Here is a 21,138-nt window from a genome sequence, read left to right on the forward strand (position 1 = left end):
TGTGCAGCCTGTATCTCTTTTCCTCCCCGGTGTGAAAGAATTTGTCACCCTGTAATATAACCGCAATTCATCGTCTGCGTTGTTGCTCTTCCTGTTCAGTGTTGGTTTGGGGATTGAGCTGGTATTGCATGGCATGCTTCACAAGAATTCAGGTGAAGAGTTGTTTTGGTTTGGTGAAGACTGAATCTAAGTATTTTAAAAAGCAGTTATCTTCTCTATGCATCTTACAATCATTTGGTGTCTTAAAAGAATAGCTAAAACAAACACCACCTCAAACCCTATGTTAATTAGCAATTCTAGGCAGAGAATAATCATTTTCTAATTCACAGGACTTAATCTAATATCCTTTTCTTAAACTGATTCTATCAATATGCAAATTTTTTTCTAGCTGTGTGCAAAGCTCTGTAAATTATTCACAAAGAGTCTTAACTGATTATTTGCATTAGTTTATCTTCAGATTAGAAACATGTTTCTACTTGGTATCATATTCCTTTGTACATATACAGTAGAGTAGAGTACAGTGAAGTAGAATAGAATAGAATAGAGTAGAACAGAGCAGAATAGAACAGAATAGAATTAGAATAGCATAGCATAGCATAGAATAGAATAGAATAGAATAGAACAGAACAGAATAGAATTAGAATAGCATAGCATAGCATAGAATAGAATAGAATAGAATTAACCAGGTTGGAAAAGACCTTTGAGATCATCGAGTCCAACCTATCACCCAACACCATCTGATCAGCTAAACCATGGCACCAAGCACCCCATCCAGTCGCTTCCTAAACACCTCCAGTGATGGTGACTCCACCACCTCCTTATGCAGCACATTCCAATGGTCAATCACTCTTTCTGGAAAGAATTTCTTCCTCACCTCCAGCCTAAACCTCCCCTGGCACAGCTTGAGATTTTGTCCTCTTTTTAGGTGCTGGCTGCCTGGGAGAAGAGACCAACCCCCACCTGGCTACAACCTCCCTTCTGGGAGTTGTAGAGAGCAAGAAGGTCTCCCCTGAGCCTCCTCTCCTCGAGGCTAAGCAACCCCAGCTCCCTCAGCCTCTGCCCGTAAGGCTCTGCTCCAAACCCCTCCCCAGCTTTGTTGCCCTTCTCTGGACACCTTCCAGCAACTCAACATCTTTCCTAAACTGAGGAGCCCAGAACTGGACACAGGACTCAATTTGTGGCCTAACCAGTGTGGTGTACAGGGACACAATGACTTCCCTGCTCCTGCTGGCCACACTATTCCTGCTGCAGGCCAGGATGCCATTGGCCTTCTCGGTCACCTGGGCACACTGCTGGCTCATGTTCAGCCTCCTATCCACCAGTATCCCCAGGTCCCTTTCTGCCTGGCTGCTCTCCACCTCTCAGGGTAGTAATTATTTTTTTTCTTACCTATTGAGAGAAACAGTATTAAAATACTACATTTTGTTAGACTTTGTCATTTACTTTTAAAATGATTTGTTCTAATTGTGACACGATGTGTTACTGTTCTATAAAAGAGAGATAAATGATTCATTATGGTTCTCTAAGTGAGCCTGCAATTCCCAGCTGATGTCTAAGGAGTAGCACACAGTGAGCCTTAATCTTTAAATTTTTTAAATGTTTGTCACAAATTAAGTGCCACAGAGATGTTGTAGGACTTGTTTCTTCAGCTGAGATTCTCAGACCTTGAAAGTTTCATGACTCTTTGTTAAGGTTTAGATTTTCTACTTGGGTGTTGCATATTTAAAACCTGTGCATGGCTGGGAAAATCAGGCTCCCTACCTGTAGGAATGCTCCTTGTTTACTTCTCCTTGAAACTGGGCCTCTTTCTTAGCTTTTGAGGACATTCTTTAGTAAGTAATAAACACAAATTGCACTTCTCTTTGATTGTTAGAGAATGAACAAGGCGCTGATTAAAACCTTGAAACACGTGTGCAAACTTCCTCCAACAGCAGTATCCAGGTGTGTACAAAATGGTGTGAGCCAGACAAACCTTTGGCAAGATCCAAACCAACACACAGCACAGTTTGCTTTTCTGTTACCTGAAGCAATTATAAACTGTAGATTAATTTTTTTTCCCCCCAATTAATTAAATAACTAAATTCTCATTATTTGTGATGAAGCAGAATGTTTCAAAGAAACCTATGAGCTAATTAATGAATACCTTCTATACTCTGGACACATGTAGAATCAAAAGTGGTCTGTTACATAAGTTGGAAATCTGAATCTGTTTAACTGACAATAAGTGTGCAGCCCTCTCAGCGACTTCAGAAGAGCACATTCAACATACTCAGAGTGGCTGGAGAGCAGCCAGGCAGAAAGGGACCTGGGGGTACTGCTTGACAGTAGGCTGAACATGAGCCAGCAGTGTGCCCAGGCAGCCAAGAAGGCCAATGGCATCCTGGCCTGCAGCAGGAACAGTGTGGCCAGCAGGAGCAGAGAGGTCATTCTCCCCCTGTACACCACACTGGTTAGGCCACAAATTGAGTCCTGTATCCAGTCTGGGCCCCGCGGTTTAGGAAAGATGTTGAGTTGCTGGAAGGTGTCCAGAGAAGGGCAACAAAGCTGGGGAGGGGTCTGGAGCACAGCCCTGTGAGGAGAGGCTGAGGGAGCTGGGGTTGTTTAGCCTGGAGAAGAGGAGGCTCAGGGGAGACCTTATTGCTCTCTACAACTACCTGAAGGGAGGTTGTAGCCAGGTGGGGGTTGGTCTCTTTTCCCAGGCAACCAGCACCAGAATAAGAGGACACAGTCTCAAGCTGCACCAGGGGAAGTTTAGGCTGGAGGTGAGGAGAAAGTTCTTCACAGAGAGAGTAATTGACCGTTGGAATGTGCTGCCCAGGGAGGTGGTGGAGTCACAATCCCTGGAGGTGTTTAGGAAGAGACTGGATGGGGTGCTTGGTGCCATGATTTAGCTGATTCAGTGGTGTTGGGTGATTGGTTGAACTCGATGATCTCTAAGGTGTTTTCCAACCTGGTCTGGTCTATTCTATTCTATTCTGTTCTGTTCTATTCTATTCTATTCTACTCTATTCTACTCTACTTTACTCTACTCTACTCTACTCTACTCTACTCTACTCTACTCTACTCTACTCTATTCTATTCCATAAGTTGAAAATCTGTATCTGTCTAACTGACTAAATAATAAATGTGCAGCCCTCTCTTCTACTTCGGAAGAACACATTCAACATACTCATTAGCTGAGAGTTTCACAAGTCATTGCAAATTTACTCCAGCTACACTTTTTGCTTATGGACTGTGAATATCTGTGTCAGTCAGTCTGGTCTGAGCGCTTGTCCAATGTTGTTTTGTGCCTGCTTCTAAGGCTTGAGTACAGTTATGGCTGCAAAAGTTAACTTTGGCATAATTCTTCACAGAATCATTCAGGTTGGAAAAAGCCCTCAGGATCACCAACCATTAACTCTACTCTACAAGGTTTGCCCCTAAACCGTCTCCCCAAGCACCACATCCAAACGGCCTTTAAACACATCCAGGGTTGGTGACTCCACCACCTCCCTGGGCAGCACATTCCAAGGCCTGACCACTCTTTCTGTGAAAATTTTTTCCTAATGTCCAGTCTAAACCTACCCAGTCACAGCTCTACCACTAATTACCTGTGAGAAGAGACCAGCACCAGCCTCTCCACAATGTCTTTTCAGGTAGATGTGGAGAGCAATGAGCTCTCCCCTCTGCCTCCTCGTTTTCAAACTAAGCATCCCCAGCTCCTTCAGTCACTCTTCACAAGATTTATTCTCCAGGCTCTTTCCCAGCTTCGTTGCCCTCCTCTGTACTTGCTCCAGTACCAGTTCTTTTCTAATTTTGTTCAGTTTTGTCCCAGTTAATGCATAAACATAGGACATTTCCAGTCCTTGTCACATTCATGCAATGGAAGAAACAGTTTGACATGGAGTAGGTGTATTGTAACCGTGGGATAAAAAACTTGTGTTTATACTTCTGAGTGTCAGAGTGTTCCTAAGGTTTCCTGAAGGACACCTCTGTCTCTGCCCCAGCTTGTTTAGGCCACATAGTGCCTCTCATAGCTCTGTAGAAACACAAAGTGTTAAACTATAGTCATGGCAAGCAAGAATAAGTTAATTATTTTTCTTGTCAGAGCAGTGGATGATATGTGTCTGATATGCTGCTTTCAAATGGGAAGGGCTGGAGAATCCTTTATCTCTCTGTGAGCTTACACCTTCCATCTTGCCTCCTTTCTTATGTGCAATATCTGTAGTTAGAGATTTTATTAATATCTGTAGCAAATGGTTACCTGGTGGCAGCAGATAACTGTTGTGTTCTGCCAGTGAATTTTGAGTATGTTTGCCAATGTAGTTTTTCCCTAGTTAGATACTCTCAACAGAGAGCATCACAACATAATTTGAGTATGTTGCTTTTCAGAATCACAAGTTGTCAACATTCGTGGCAGCTGGTGGCATTCAGCCCACAGCAAAGACACTCTGCAAATAGAAGCTCATCTTGAGGAGTGATGAAGTTGATACACACCTTCTGGTTTTCATCCTCATGTCTTATATGAGGATTTCCTTCCTACTAGTTCTGTGTGTCTGTTGCCATAAACATTGTCTACATAATATCTTCTTGGCAAAGGAGTTGCTTTAAAGACAATCTTTTATTATGGCTTAAGAATGAAGAATAAAACCACAATATGTGTCATTTTTGATATGCTGACAGTTTTCCCCATTCCCTCTCTCCCTGATTACTTGCTCATCTTGATGAGAAGTGATAGATAGTGGCAAGCAGGCAGATGTTGTGGATGTTTATGCTGGTGTCTGACAGCTAGAAGGTGATGTATTTGTGGAAGAGAAAAAGGCTGACATTCCTGCCACAAACAAAGAGTCAGTTGGCCAAGAAGGCCAATGGCATCCTGGCCTGCATCAGGAATAGTGTGGCCAGCAGGAGCAGGGAAGTCATTCTGCCCCTGGACTCAGCCCTGGTTAGGCCACATCTTGAGTCCTGTGTCCAGTTCTGAGCCCCTCAGTTTAGGAAAGATGTTGAGTTGCTGGAAGGTGTCCAGGAAAGGGCAACAAAGCTGGGGAGGGGTTTGGAGCACAGCCCTGTGAGGAGAGGCTGAGGGAGCTGGGGTTGCTTAGCCTGGAGAAGAGGAGGCTCAGGGGAGACCTTATTACCATCTGCAGCCATTTGCCATTGGAATGTGCTGCCCAGGGAGGTGGTGGAGTCACCATCCCTGGAGGTGTTCAGGAGGAGACTTGACAGGGTGCTTGGTTGCATGGTTTAGTTGATTAGGTGCTGTTGGATTATAGGTTGGACATGATGATCTTGAAGGTCTCTTCCAACCTGGTTTATTGTATTCTATTCTCTCCAACTACCTGAAGGGAGGTTGGGGTGAGGAAGGGGCCAGCCTCTTCTCCTTGGTGGCAAGCGACAGGCCTAGAGGAAATGGTTTCAAGCTGTGCCAGGGGAGGTTCAGGATGGATATGAGGAAATATTTCCTCACAGAAAGGCTTTTCAAACATTGGAATGGTTTGCCCAGGGCAGTGATGGAGTCACAGTCCCTTGAGGTGTTTAAGCAGCGTGTAGAGCTGGTGCTTAGGGACATGGTTTAGCACTGACCCTTCAGTGCTGGGTTGTAGGTCAGACTGGATGATCTTCGAGGTCTCTTTCAACCAAATGCTTTCTGTGATTCTCTGAAGCTCTGCCAGCCTATGCAGAAATTCAGAGTGTCTCCCATGGACATGAAAATGCATCTCACAGTTGCAGGTATTAGTCTGTATAGTGCACAGCACTTGTAGCTAGAAAAATAATGAATGACAGAGCTTTTTAATCAGCACCAGAAGATTTGTTTGACACAGTTATGTTTTTCCTGAGGATGTTGAATGTGAAACCACTGTCCCTCTTCTTGTCGTTTTAGGCGCTGTAGCAGTTTTGATCCCTCGCCTGGACCTGGTGATTTCTTTAGTTGGAGCCGTCAGCAGCAGCACTCTGGCGCTGATTCTGCCGCCTTTGATTGAAATCCTCACTTTCTACAAGGAAAACTTGAGCTTGTGGACAATACTTAAAGACATTTTTATAGCTGTTATTGGAGTCGTCGGATTTTTGACGGGGACCTACGTGACGGTTGAGGAAATCATTTCCCCTGCATCCACAGCGCTAGCAAACACAACAGAGAGCATCTCCGGGGATTTAAATGCTACAAACTCCCTGGCTGGTTTAAAATAATGGCCAGCCACTGTGAACTGTATTGTTCCTTAACAAGAAATCCTGGATGGATGGCAGGCCTGTGTGTGGGCCTCATTCCAGTGGGTTTTAAATGAATTTTTGAAAACCAGCATGCAGCCCTTTCTCCCTCTGCTCTTTATTCTTTTCTTCACTCCCTTCCCCCTTGCTACCTGCATTAACCCCTTTGCTCTCAACCTCTGCTGGGAAAAACTGAATTGATGTCATGGTTTAAAATATATCTATGTGAGTACAGTAAGGAAATATGATTTTAGCTTATTTGCAAGGAACAACAAAGAAAAGGATTTTTAGAAGGAAGTCAAGATGCCTTCCCCCTCAGAAAAGATGGAAAGCAGTCCAGTTCCCATATCCAGGCAGCTATTTTCATGCCAGCTCTGTTGTAAGGGTTGGAATGGGAGCTGAGTGGTGCACAGATCTTCTCTTGGCTGCCTCTGATGGGTGAATTAAACACCCTGTTGAACCAGGGGCACCTTAGTTTTGAAAGGGGCATCTGTGGGTTTTGCAGTTGCAGTTGCCTGGCTGTGGTTCCTGGGAGTCAATATGTCTGCAGACTGTGCTGTGAATTCTTGTTCAGTTTCTTTCACATTGACTCCAAGGGTTTTTTGGAAGCAATTGGAAGTACCAGCCCTCCCTGGTTAGTACAGCAGACCACTGCTGCTGAGGGCTTACAGTAAGCATAAAGGAAGTTTTTCATGCTGGACATCTTAATATTTATGCTGAAGAATGGACAAGACTGTAAGGTAAGGTTTTGAGGTAAAGGCTGGATCTTTGCTTAGACCAAATGTTATCTGCTTAGGAGTGTACTTGCTATCTTACACAATCTGTTCCCATATGTTCCTCTACCATGCATGAGCTGTTCAGCGTGGCACAACCCTTGCTCCAGGGAAGTGTCAGCTGTGGTGGTTGTTGAAACCAAGGTCTGGCTGCCCAGAGCAGCTTAGAAGGGTCACGATGTTACTTTCTGCATGAGAAAGGAAAGGATGTGACACTACTTTCTAGACTGAAGCCTGTGCTATACTTTCACACCTATAAACTGTGGGTTATTTGTGAAAGAACTTATGATTCCACAGCACTGTGAGCTGGAGGGGCCACCAAGGATGTCTGTTTTGAAGCCCTTTCTTCCTCAAGCATACCACCTACCTGCAGGTTGTCTGAAGAAATGACTCAGGACTTGCTTTCAGCTGCTGTGACTTTGTAGAGAGGTACAGTTTATATGAGATGTATATGTTCAAAATAGGATACTCTTGTAGAAAGCAATGATCTATCCCTTTTGGGTTTGGAATGAAAGGCTATAGGACGTTGTTAATCACAGCAATATTGCTTGCACAATCCCAAACCATTCAACTGCACAAATGATAAACAGTTTATTTTCTTACATTTTTGGTAGCTGCTGCCCTAACCCATTTTTTACCCATTTTTTACCCATTTTCCCCTTGATTTCAACTATACAAATGTATGAAACACTTTTGTAGACTGCCTATCTATATTTCTACTGGAGGATACAATGATTATTTTTTCATGCTTCTGTTCTGCCTTAAAAAAGGATCTAACATGCCCTTTACAGAGTTGTGCTTCTTTCCTCTATTGTGGAAGAGAACAAAAAGGGGTAAAAAAAGGTTGATAAGTTGGTAATTGGATGGAAATGAGTTTTGTTCAGCCAGCCCATGCTGGAATCCTGATTTTCAGGGGTCATGTTTGGTTTTGTGGCTCACACTTCGTAGCTGTTTCTGACTCCAAATGCTAACCCTCTATTTTTGGTCGTTTTCCACACACACTCCATATTTTCTATAATAATAGGACTGTATTTATCATACTCAACCCTGTTACAAAGACTCTTCTTTTTTCTATACTTTTTCTATGTTTTAATTATAGCTTTCCCCCAGGAAATATGGTATGCCAAAACCTCCCTGCTGTATTCATACACATTAGGATAGGAATATGTGTAATATTTTGCTTGCCTTCAGTATGTTGCACACAAGTCTACCACTTGGCATTTCAGTGCTAGAGTAATACTGCTAGATATATCTATATTTATATTTTCTATTCAGAGTATTTCCCTAGTCATCCACCATGTGGTGACTGCATTTGAGCACTTTCATCTCTGTGCTGATGAGGGCATGTCTAGTAGGGGTTTGTTACAGCATGCAGTTCAAACTGCATGTAGTTGTTCAAGCAATAGTATCTGAGTAATGCTCTTGTTTTCATTTTAGCATGGACAAAGTTAAATACTTGGCAGGCACTTTAAAGGGATGAATCTCTGCAGATATGATGCTCTAGAAATAACCTTTCTTGAGGAAGTGCCACAGAGGAGCAAACACAGAGAGTTAGCAGAGAGGCAAAAGGTAACTTCAGCTTTTTGTCTTAAAGACTTTTTAGCCTTTAAGCTGTTTTAAGACACTGAATCTGTTTCCATCTGTTTCATGATGAGCCTGTCATTTGCATAAACATACACTACAGACTGATAGGAGAAACTTCTGTGCAGCATATTTTACTTGACATCACATACTTCTATGTGGGACAATTTTAGCAGCGCTGGTAGGGTTTGAATTAAAGTTATTTGTCCTGCTAATTCTGCTTCTTTCTACCCATGTGTTTGGAAAATAAAGGACTGTTGAGGCCTTCCTGTTAATTCTGCTGCTTTCTACCCATGTGTTTGGAAAATAAAGGACTGTTGAGGCCTTTCATATCACCTGTTCTGCACCAGTTGTGCCCTAGTGAGCAGCTTCTACCGGAGTGCAGAAGGACTTAACCAGAGTTCAGTGGTGGTGTTTTGCAGGTGCAAGTGAGTATTGAAATGGTACTATCAAAGGTTTGCTGAGCTGGGTACCTAGAACCTAAATAGGTGGGTACTGTTTGAAAGTCAAGTGACTTGCTTAGGAGCTAGATAGGTGTGAGGAATCTGATCTTACCCATCAAACTTTGTATAACCTGGCCCGAGTACAAACCCTTACACATCTTACAGCTGTGTCTGACCCAGAAGCAGCCTGGCAAGGAGCAGATTTGCAGGCAGGTATTTCATACCTGTATTTTTGGTCTTGTTTTCCAAACACACTCCATATTTTATATAGCAATAGGACTGTATTTACCATACTCAATCCTGTTACAAAGAGCCTGACCAGGTATGAAATAGTGAGTTCACTCAGTGGGCCAACATTGCCATGTCTAGCAATGCTGTGTCTTTTGGATCTGTAAACTGTTTATTAATACCTTTTCTCCTACAGTGTAGGATTGCTGCTGTTCTAAACACTCATACAGTGCATTTGCATGGCTTGCTCTTTCAAATAGAAGGAGCTGGGAGTCAGAGTGTCTTGCTTTGGATATGGTTAAAGTGTCACATAGTAAAAAACATGCTGAGTAATGAGATTGTTCCTGTGAAACATTGCCAAAGATTTGAAAAGATAGGAAATTGTGGCAGAAACCTGAGTAAAAAGAGTGTTCACTCAGCTTTTAACAGTACTGTAATATAAGTTGTGAGTTAAGGTGCAGGGAGTGAAACTGCAAGATTTAATAGCTATGGTTTACATTATTGTATATTTAAGATAGGAGTGTACTTTTAGCAGGAGCTAAATGAAACTGAAAGATGTATGTGATTGGCTTATGTTCCTGACAAGGAACAGAAAGCTGTTGTATTTATATACTGTACATGCACTTATATTTTGCAATATAATATTAACAGTTTTACTGTAATCAATAGCTGCACTCTGAAGTCACTGAATCATTTTGTTGTCTGTAAGTGTTCATCCTCAGATATTGGGCAAGTGAAGAGGGTGGGTTTGCCTGATGTTCTGTAACTTAAATCTTCTGTATCAATAAACACTAAGGTAATATTGCCCTGCTAACTCACTGTTACATCACTGGAAGTGATTGGTGTTGGAGTATTAGCCCTCTAAGATACACATTGTTTTCAGTGGTTAGGAAAGTAATCTCAGGGTGGTGCTTAGGAAGAAGTTCTTCCCCATGAAGGTGGTGAGACACAGGGACAGGTTGCCCAGGGAGATGGCAGAAGCCTCATCCCTGGAGTTTTTTAAGGTTTTAAGGTGAAGAAGTTCTTCCCCATGAGGGTGGTGAGATACTGGAACAGGTTGCCCAGGGAGGTGGCAGAAGCCCCATCCCTGGAGGTTTTTAAGGCTTTTAAGGTGAAGAGGTTCTTCGCCATGAGGGTGGTGAGACACTGGCACAGGTTGCCCAGGGAGGCAGTAGAAGCTTCATCCCTGGAGGTTTTTAAGGCTTTTAAGGTGAAGAGGTTCTTCCCCATGAGGGTGGTGAGATACTGGCACAGGTTGCCCAGGGAGGCAGTAGAAGCTTCATCCCTGGAGGTTTTTAAGGCTTTTAAGGTGAAGAGGTTCTTCCCCATGAGGGTGGTGAGATACTGGAACAGGTTGCCCAGGGAGGTGGTAGAAGCCCCATCCCTGGAGGTTTTTAAGGCTTTTAAGGTGAAGAGGTTCTTCGCCATGAGGGTGGTGAGACACAGGGACAGGTTGCCCAGGGAGGTGGCAGAAGCCCCATCCCTGGAGGTTTTTAAGGCCAGGCTGGATGTGGCTCTGAGCAACTTGATGTAGTGTGAGGTGTCCCAGCCCATGGCAGGGGAGTTGGAACTAGATGATCCTTGAGGTCCCTTCCAACACTGACAATTCTATGATTCTGTAATTCTGTAATTTATGATTGGGTGATAGGTTGGACTTGATGATCTCAAAGGTCTTTTCCAGCCTGGTTAATTCTGTATTCTGTCAATTTGAAGTTACTAATTGGAAACAAAAGTCTCAGCATAAGCTTTCTCACCAATTATTTGATATGAATTTGGAGAGCTACTTCTGCATTTTAATACAAGGCCCCTTGAAGGTGTGCTCACTGAGGTATCCACAAGCACCCAACTCTTTAGAGATGCCTATGAAAATACAGTTTAGACAGAAGTGGTACAAAAATGTTCTTGAGAGGGAAAAGACTTTCATGAATTAGAAGCCCGGGTCTGAAATTCCTGTTAAACCAGCAGAGAGACTGCAGCTGTGAGCCTGGAAAAATGGGTTTCAGCCTCCTGGGAGTAAAGAAGACTTTGAATCCTTATCTCCCTAAAAGATGAGCAAAAGCACACATATGGTGGAATTTCCTCTTGGATCTAGCCATTGGGGACATGTACTTTATAAGCTGACTCTCAGCAGCACTGCTTTTAACCTGAGTTTTTGGTTCCTAAATTTTGTGGGTGCTTTAAAGTCTGTTCCTTGAAAAATACGCCCTAGGTGGCTATTTACTGGGAACACTGAATTCCATCAGGCTCTAATATGTGGAGGAAAAAAGCCAAACAAAACACATGACAGACAACACTTGACATTGTGATTTTCACAGAATCACAGCACGTTAGGGGTTGGAAGCGACCTCAAAATCCAGTCCAACCCTCCAGCCAGAGCAGGATCACCTAGAGTAGGTCACACAGGAATGTGTCCAGGTGGGTTTTGAGTCTCCAGAGGTGACTCCACAACCTTTCTGGGCAGCCTGTTCCAGTGCTCTGTCACCCTCACAGTGAAAAAGTTTTTCCTTATGTTCATGTGGAACCTCCTCTGCTCCAGCTTGCACCCATTGCCCCATGTCCTGTCACTGGGCACCACTGAGAAGAGCCTGGCTCCATCTTCCTGACACTTGCCTTTCACATACTTATAAACATGAATGAGGTCTCCTCCTCTCCAAGCTAAAGAGCCCCAGCTCCCTCAGCCTTTCCTCACAAGGGAGATGTTCCACTCCCTTAACCATCTTTGTGGCTCTGCGCTGGACTCTTTCAAGCAGTTCCCTGTCCTTCTTGAACTGAGTGGCCCAGAACTGGACACAATATTCCAGGTGTAGCCTCACCAGGGCAGAGTAAAGGGGGAGGAGAACCTCTCTTGACCTGCTAACCGCTCCCCTTCTGATACTCTCCAGGATACCACTTGCCTTCTTGGCCACCAGGGCACATTGCTGGCTCATGCATAACTTGGATGTCTGTGGGATAGAACTACAGATTCAGAAGTGTAAAAGACAAAATGAATGCAAGCATAGAGTTTTCCTTTTTCAAACATTCATATTTATTGGCCTGAAAAATAATGCCTCTTTTTTACTATTTCAGTATGTAGGAGGTAAGTTAATTTCCAAGATGTGAAGAAAAACCTCTGTGAGAGATCTGAGTCTATGTGAATGAAGCAGCAATCAGGCATGAGTAAGATCTTCCCTCTCCAGTTTCAATCCCTGATCGTGTAACTAGCTTGGTGCATATAGATAAAATAATGAACTGTCATCAAACTGGACTCAAGAAGCATCAGCATAAAGATTCAGGCACAGGACACATTACTCACACATAAGCACATCTTGTCATTATAGTTAGTGTGGAGTATCTTGTATGGCATTCACCTGCTGTTGTCAACAAAAGGACTGTGTCCAGTTCTGGGCCCCCCAGTTTAGGAAAGATGTTGAGTTGCTGGAAGGTGTCCAGAGAAGGGCAACAAAGTTGGTGAGGGGCTTGGAACACAAGCCCTATGAGGAGAGGCTGAGGGAGCTGGGGTTGCTTAGCCTGGAGAAGAGGAGACTCAGGGGTGACCTTATTGCTCTCTACAACTACCTGAAGGGAGGTTGTAGCCAGGTGGGGGTTGGTCTCTTCTCCCAGGCAGCCAGCACCAGAACAAGAGGACACAGTCTCAGGCTGCACCAGGGGAGGTTTAGGCTGGATGTTAGGAAGAAGTTCTACACAGAGAGAGTGATTGGCAATTGGAATGGGCTGCCTGGGGAGGTGGTGGAGTCACCATCACTGGAGGTGTTCAGGAGGAGACTTGATAGGGTGCTTGGTTGCATGGTTTAGTTGATTAGGTGGTGGTGGATTAGTTGATAGGTTGGATGTGATGATCTTGAAGGTCTCTTCCAACCTGGTTTATTCTATTCTATTCTATTCTATTCTATTCTATTCTATTCTATTCTATTCTATTCTATTCTATTCTATTCTATTCTATTCTATTCTATTCTATTCTACCTCATGTAAATCCTGTGTCAGACTGACCTCTTCTGTAATTACAGATATTTTAGATACCAAGGGGCAGAACTAGATGCTGAACACAGAATAGAATAGAATAGAATAGAATAGAATAGAATAGAATAGACCAGGTTGGAAGTGCTTTTTAAACAGGTCAAATACTGCTTTAGACTTGTGGATGGGGAATTTTGTGGAGTTCTTTTCATGACTTCTCTGGATAATTTATGCTGGATAATTTATGTCTTTGTCTCCTGGCCTGGATTTATTTGAATGAGCGAACACCAGCTACCGAAGCCAATGAGGTCTTTTCAGTTCTAACCTATGCTCTCAGAGACAGTTTTGGTTTGGGAGCACTCCCATCTGTATCTGCACACAGATACCTAGGGAGAATTGGTTCATTTTCAGCAGCTGTCCAAAATGGTATTGTAAACACCCCAACTTCCAAATGGATCCAGCCTTCAATGTTTCCATGTCTCTAAACATCGACGTCAAAGTACCATTGCAAAGTTCAGAGTTCATTGATTTTTTTTTCCCCCTCTACCATTTTCTTATCTAATACAACTGCTTTGCAGATCAGAACAGATTTTTTTTTTGGTTGTTATTTTCAGCTGCCAGCCCTGAGAAAGCAGAGTTCTGGGAAACCAAGCCCCATGCTCTGTTTTCATAATTCATCATGGTTATTAAAATACTTGTAAGGATTAGTCTCTCAACGTCAGTTGTGCTAGACCATCTGTGGCAGTTTAGGCTGGGTGCCTCCTGTTCCTGCCACATAAGTTACACCCGCGGTGTCCCAAGTGTCCAGCCCAGTAGGTGGACACAGGAAACAGTGTATTTCATACCCATAATGTCCTGTGCCCTATAAATCCATCTGCAAAGTCTTTCTTCCCTCTCTGCTCCCATGGGAGATGCTCCCTATTGGGTAACGCTGGGGGAGTTCTCTCAAGGCCTCTTAGGTTTGGCCAGGTCTAATGCCAGGAGGAGAAGGGAGAGGGGCAGTCTCAGACCTGGCCAGCCTGAGACCAGCCTAGCAGTGGGGGGGGGAAGAAAGAGCCCTGGGGGTTTTGGGTATACCCTCAGGTGGGGAGAAGGGAAGTGTTGGGAGGCTTTTTGGTGTGCTGTAGGGGACTCCATACTTTGGGATTCTTTTGTCACTGTGCTTGTAGCTCCTGTAAAACACTTGCTGCTTTGCCATTTAAACTTTCCATCACTTCTGCAATCATTTGTGTGAGTGTCATTCTTTTGTCCCTTTCTTGGGGCAAGAGAGGATCTGCCTGGCCTCAAACCAGGACACCATCTTCAAAGTCCATGGCACTACTGCTGTTCTTGGGTTCATAGTGACATAAAGTAATGGAGCAGTTCTGGCATAGAAGGGAGAGGATCTGTTGCTTCCCACAGCTGGGCAGGTTCTGAACAGTGCCAGCCTAGGTCTCAGCAAACATTATCATGGAAGTAGCTAAATATGACTCAGCTGTACACAGGGAAGAAGTCTGTTGAGTGTGAACTTGTCCTCTTTCACCATGTTGGTCTTACAAGCCACCTTTGAAAGAATAGAATAGAATAGAATAGAATAGAATAGAATAGAATAGAATAGACCAGACCAGACCAGACCTAGTTGGAAAAGACCTTCAAGATCATCAAGTCCAACCTATCACCCAACACCATCCAATCAACTAAACCATGGCACCAAGTGCCCCATCCAGTCTCTTCTTAAACAGCTCCAGTGATGGTGACTCCACCACCTCCCTGGGCAGCACATTCCAATGGCCAATCACTCTTTCTGTGGAGAACTTCTTCCTAACATCCAGCCTAAAGAATGCACAGTAGGTGGGTCTCCCTGCATATCTGTTGCCTTTTACAAAAGAGGTGCTTAAATGTCCCTAACTTTGATCAGACTCTCCAAAACTTGTGCACAAATGGTTGGGTCACATTAATCTTGCTTTCCCTTTGCAGCTGACAGCTCTTTGTTGTCTTTCTGTCAGAACTCGTTGTGCATATGCTGCCTCTGCAGGGTTATTGCATCAGACTTCTCTCCTTCCTGAGCCTGATAAGCCCTGATACTTCTGTGGCTTCCCAACTTAATGCTTCACCTTTCCTGTCACTTAATGATTCCTTACTTTGCTGATTTTTAGCCTGAATTCTTTGCCTTTTGGATGTCTATATTGCTATTGTAATTGCTGAATTCATGGCACCTTGGGTGAAAGGTTCTTAATTTTTTTGGTATTTGAGTTATGTTTGTTGACACTCCACCTTTTCTTCCTGTCTAAGCCATTTTCTTGCTATGCCTTGCATCCAGACTTCTTTCCTGGCTCAGAGAGCGAGTCTTGCTCTGCTCCTGGCTTTCTGTTTTAGACTAAGTCATGCTGCTTTTCATCATGCTGTGGGCTGTTATTTATGCTCTGTTTTGCTTGTTCAAAACACCAATATATCATAAATGCACACCTGAATGAAATGCATTCCAGAAACTCAAATTTCCACTTGTTTTGCTGAATCCAGTTGGCACAGCTGAATTTAAAAGAGAATCAGGGGGAGTTTAAGAACTCAGCTGACAGAGATGCTGATAAGAAAATGTGCCTGGTGCATTCAGTTGTTGTTGTGCTTATTCCTTCAGGTAGGAAGCAAATAAGTTCATTGGAAGGCTTCCTGAGACAGATGTAGCTTTGTACAGTGGTGCCATAGATCACACTAACAACAGTGTCTCAAAGATCACATGCAGCAGTGGCACCACAGCCTGCCCCCAGCCGGGGGACCTCTCTGCTTTCTCAATGCAGCACAATGATTACAGACACAGTAAATTCCTGATGAGCTCCCTAGTGTTTTGACAGACCCCAACCAACCATGAGACCCTGTGTCTGATGCCCACATACATAATAGCTGCAAGCAACAGCTTGTAGTGGATCTTTGATTTGCCAACAAGATGAGAACTTTTACCCTACTCAGCTGTCTCACACATTCATTCCCTCAGTACACCCCAGTGCTATTTTCGCTAGGCTGTGACTTCAGCAGGGAGGTCAGGCACAAAGTTTTGTTGGTTGATGATTCAGTTCCTAGTCCTGGGAACTGCTAACTGAGGTCCCTGAACATCCCCCAGTGTTTTTAAAAGACTCTTACATATTTCCTAAACTCTGTTAGTGAAATGGGATTGAACTGCCATTGGCAGCCTGGTGGATTTATAACTAGCAGAGAGAGACTAATGTTCCTCTAAAGCCTCTGTGCTTCTTTGACTAGCTCATCTGCAAGTGTAGCTTCACTCTTTATTTGCTTAATTCATGAACAATCACTGTTCTCTGCAGCCATGTGAAGAGCTCCTAGATTAACTATAGGTTTGAAATATTTAGGAGTGCTTGAACTTGAGTTGCAAAGGGGCTCCAAGCATGTATTGGCCAAAGACCTGCAGGTATTGGCCTGTCCTTCCCTCTTTCCTACTTGCTGATGCACAAAAACCATGGCAGGTGCATACACATGCTTCCTCGTCTTGAGGAATCCTCTTCTGATGTTTGCTTGTCTTCAAGGTGCCTTTCCAGTGGCTGTGTTGCCTTTTATAGCCCTAGCTAGGAGTCTCAGGACTTTTATTCTTGGTGTGTTGCAGTGAATGCCATGGGTACATAAATAAGTAGGTGCTTTGTTTAGATCATGTGTGCTTCAGAACATTTGAAATCAAACCCCCTCTCTTTTAGCACATTGGAGGACACTTCAGATCCTGACGTACCGGACAAGTGCTGGAAGACAGAAAAAGCTGCTAAGCTTTGTAATTTCTCATTTCTTGGGCTTTCTGTTCTGAGGCGCCAAGGAGAGATGACTCTGGAACTGAAAGGTAGTGTCTAAAGGTAGAAAAGACCACATTTCACAGCCAGTTGTACTGCCTGTGATCTGATACTCTAAAGGAGCAAATTATGCATTCGACCTGAGTTTTTTCCTCCTATTTTTCTTTTAGAATGGAATGGAATGGAATGGAATGGAATGGAATGGAATGGAATGGAATGGAATGGAATGGAATGGAATAGAATAGAATAGAATAGAATAGAATAGAATAGAATAGAATAGAATAGAATAGAATAAACCAGGTTGGAAGGGACCTTCAAGATCATCGTGTCCAACCCCTCAACCAATCCAACACCATCTAATCAACTAAACCATGGCACCAAGTGCCCCATCCAGTCTCTTATTAAACACCTCCAGTGATGGTGACTCCACCACCTCCCCAGGCAGCACATTCCAATGGGCAATCACTCAGTCTGTGTAAAACTTCTTCCTAACATCCAGCCTAAACCTCCCCTGGTGCACCCTGAAGACTGTGTCCTCTTGTTCTGGTGCTGGCTGCCTGGGAGAAGAGACCAACCCCCACCTGGCTCCAACCTCCCTTCAGGTAGTTGTAGAGAGCAATAAGGTCAGCCCTGAGTCTCCTCTTCTCCAGGCTAAGCAACCCCAGCTCCCTCAGTCTCTCCTCATAGGGCTTGTGTTCCCTATTCTAGTGTGTTCCCTTTTCTTTGTCATAAATACTTATGGTCCCCTAAGCTACTAATTTTGAGGAAGTAAAAGATACTACCTAGAGGTGAGTCTAATTTTAATTTATTTTACAGTTATCTACAAGTGATAGCTGTGTAAATAAACTCGCTGGGTTCTTTCAAAGGCTGGCTTTCCATGAGGCTGGTTCTGGCCAGAAATCAACACTTTATGCTTTACTATAAATGTTTAGGACATAGCTTGAGCTTCACTACACACTGAGGCCACTTTGGCATAAACTTCCTGGCAAAAAGTAATTCCTGCCCAGAAAACAAAGAGAAGACAAAGAAATAGCAGAGGAAGAAGCAGGGTTCCCAGTAAGTCCAGTTACTGGGCATGGATCATGCAGCTGAATATGAAGCTTGGAAACAGATGCCTGATGGTGTGACTAGTATGCTGTCTTCCATCTGTGCTATGCGCTCTCCAGAGGCCTTGAGTTGTGTTTTCTCTGTCTAGGTAGAATTTCCTCCTGTTTCCAATTCAGTGCAAAGCCCAAACATGGATTAAATCTTATTTTTGGAGCTCATTATGTACCCAGCTAGAACACAGGCTGATTCAGGGGACAACGTGTCACTGAGGATTGTTTTGGCAAAACCTCATCTTTCTTTATTTCGCCATGGAGATGCATTTTCTGGTTAGCTTTGTCATTTTCCTGGACTATGTTTATCACTTCAGAGAAATTTGCAGGCACTTGAGGAGTTTTTTCCCTGCCCCACATGTGGAGAAATTGTTCTATGACCCTGCACAGTCAAGTGGCTCCCAAACCCCCAAAAGATCTGCACAGGTCTGCTCTTGACATGCTGGATTTTCCTCTTGCTCTGATCTTTGCTTTCCCTGTTTTCCCCAAATGGAGTGTTGATGTACACCTTTGTCAGACCTCCCACTACTTGCTCTTCTGGAAAATTGCTGTTGTCCTCCCTACCACTGCAGCAGAAGTAACTCTGCTAGCTCTTGCCTCTGGCAGGATTGCTCTGGCTTAGGGTAGAACCCTCATGCTCAGGACTGGTTTGATGAGCTGCTTGTTGTGTACTCAAATGCAGTTTGAAAACACAAACAGAAGAAACACAGGGCATTACCTTGAGTCCTGTGTCCAGTTCTGGGCCCCACAGTTTAGGAAAGGAGTTGAGTTGCTGGAAGGTGTCCAGAGAAGGGCAACAAAGCTGGGGAGGGGTTTGGGGCACAAGCCCTATGAGGAGAGGCTGAGGGAGCTGGGGTTGCTTAGCCTGGAGAAGAGGAGGCTCAGGGGAGACCTTATTGCTCTCTACAATTACCTGAAGGGAGGTTGGAGCCAGGTGGGAGCTGGTCTTTTCTCCCAGGCAACCTGTGACAGAACAAGAGGACACAGTCTCAAGCTGCACCAGGGGAGGTTTAGTCTGGATGTTAGGAAGAAGTTCTTCACAGAAAGAGTGATTGGCCATTGGAATGTGCTGCCCAGGGAGGTGGTGGAGTCACCATCCCTGGAGGTGTTTAAGAAGAGACTGGATGGGGTGCTTGGTGCCATGGTTTAGTTGATTGTATGGTGTTGGGTGCTAGGCTGGACTTGATGATCTCAAAGGTAGCTTCCAGCCTGGTTAATTCCTATTCTATTCTATTCTGTGTTCAGCATCTAGTTCATTGCTGCCAGCAGTTAACTGGTGCTTGAAAATATCTTTACCTCAGCTTTGTCCATTTCAGTCATAAATATCTGGACGTTGGGAGTTTGGAAGGCCTTATCCAGTCCAATGCCTCTTTTTCTCAGTCCAGTTCAGTCATAAATATCTGGAAGTTGGGAGTTTGGAAGCTCTTATCCAGTCCAATGCCTCTTTTTGTCAGTCCAGTGCAGTCATAAATATCTGGAAGCTGGGAGTTTGGAAGCTCTTATCCAGTCCAATGCCTCTTTTTTGTCAGCAGATTAAGGCTGGTTGAATTGTTCATGGGGAATACATTTCTCTTTTGAGTTGAACCTTCTTTGCCCTCTCTTCTTCAGCTAATCTCCCTCAGCCTGAATGCTGCTGCTATCATCTGTCTTTTAAACTGTGTCTTTAATTGGAGCCTGATAAAAGTGAATGCATTCAAACTTTCCCCTAACCACTGTGTTACCTACAGCCCACAAATCTCATCACTTCTAAAAAACTTTGCTGTTAAATGAGTTTTTGTTTGGCTTATAATACATATAGGGACAGCATCAGTAGCTACAAGTAATGTGGTTTGTGATCATGACATCCTGGGCTGCTCAAAAGAAGTGTGGCCAGCAGGTCATGGGAGATGATTCTGCTGCTCTGCTCTGCTCTGGTGAGATCTTGCTTGGAGTACGGTGTTCAGCTATGGGATCCCCAACACAAGAGGGATGTAGAACTGCTGGATCAGATCCAGGGGAGGGTCACAAAGGTGATCAGAGGGCTGGAGCACCTTGAGTGCTGTGTCCAGTTCTGGGCCCCTCAATTTAAGAAGGACATTGAGACACTTGAACTGGCCCAGAGAAGGGCAATGAGGCTGGGGAGGGGTCTGGAGCACAAGCTCTATGAGGAGAGGCTGAGGGAGCTGGGGTTGCTTAGCCTGGAGAAGAGGAGGCTCAGGGGAGACCTTCTTGCTGTCTACAACTACCTGAAGGGAAGTTGTAGCCAGGAGGGGATTGGTCTCTTCTCCCAGGCAACCAGCACCAGAACAAGAGGACACAGTCTCAAGCTGCACCAGGGCAATTTTAGGCTGGATGTTAGGAAGAAGCTCTTCACAGAAAGAGTGATTGGCCATTGGAATGTGCTGCCCAGGGAGGTGGTGGAGTCACCATCCCTGGAGGTGTTTAAGAAGAGACTGGATGGGGTGCTTGGTGCCATGGTTTATTAGTCGTGAGGTGTTGGGTGATAGGTTGGACTTGATGATCCTTGAGGTCTTTTCCAACCTTATTGATTCTATGATTCCTGTAAAGACAGGCTGAAAGATTTGGACTTTTCAGCCTGGAGAAGAGGAGGCTCCAGGGAGACCTTAATAGCTCCCTTTCAATATCTGAAAGGGACCTACAGGAAGACTGGAGATGGACTGCTTAGAAGGGCCTGCAGCGACAGGGCAAGGGGCAGTGGTTGCCTGACAAGGCACTGAATTGCACAGTTGCATATGTGGATCCTTGGCTGTGATATCACCTGACATTGACATTCTGTCCAATTCACTGGGCTTGGAGAGGGCAGAGCTATCACCTTTGAAACTGTGCCAAAGATAGTCTTTACAATTTTGTCAAAACCCTGTCTCTGGGAAAGGCTTTTGAATTCATCCTGTGTGACTGTAACCTGATCAGCCTATTACACTGTCCCGTGGGGCGTGCTGCCTCTCAAACCTTAAAAGCAGCCACATCTTGCATCACCTCTGCATTGGTTAGGCTACACCTTGAGTCCTGTGTCCAGTTCTGGGCCCCTCAGTTTAGGAAGGACATTGAGACACTTGAATGTGTCCAGAGAAGGGCAACGAGGCTGGGGAGAGGCCTTGAGCACAGCCCT

General features: G+C 44.3%; 1 protein-coding gene across 1 annotated transcript in view; it reads left to right on the forward strand.

Annotated features, from left to right (window-relative positions):
• SLC36A4 (solute carrier family 36 member 4) overlaps positions 1-6,425 on the forward strand; it is a 96,512-nt gene extending 90,087 nt beyond the window's left edge. The window contains exon 11 of the mRNA XM_054164582.1: positions 5,861-6,425. Coding sequence (XP_054020557.1) covers positions 5,861-6,168 — 308 coding nt within the window. The 3' untranslated portion in view covers positions 6,169-6,425. The remainder of the gene's footprint in view (positions 1-5,860) is intronic.
• Positions 6,426-21,138: the final 14,713 nt, after the last annotated feature.

This window comes from Dryobates pubescens, chromosome 10 (genome assembly GCF_014839835.1).
Source record: "Dryobates pubescens isolate bDryPub1 chromosome 10, bDryPub1.pri, whole genome shotgun sequence".
Taxonomy (NCBI): domain Eukaryota; kingdom Metazoa; phylum Chordata; class Aves; order Piciformes; family Picidae; genus Dryobates; species Dryobates pubescens.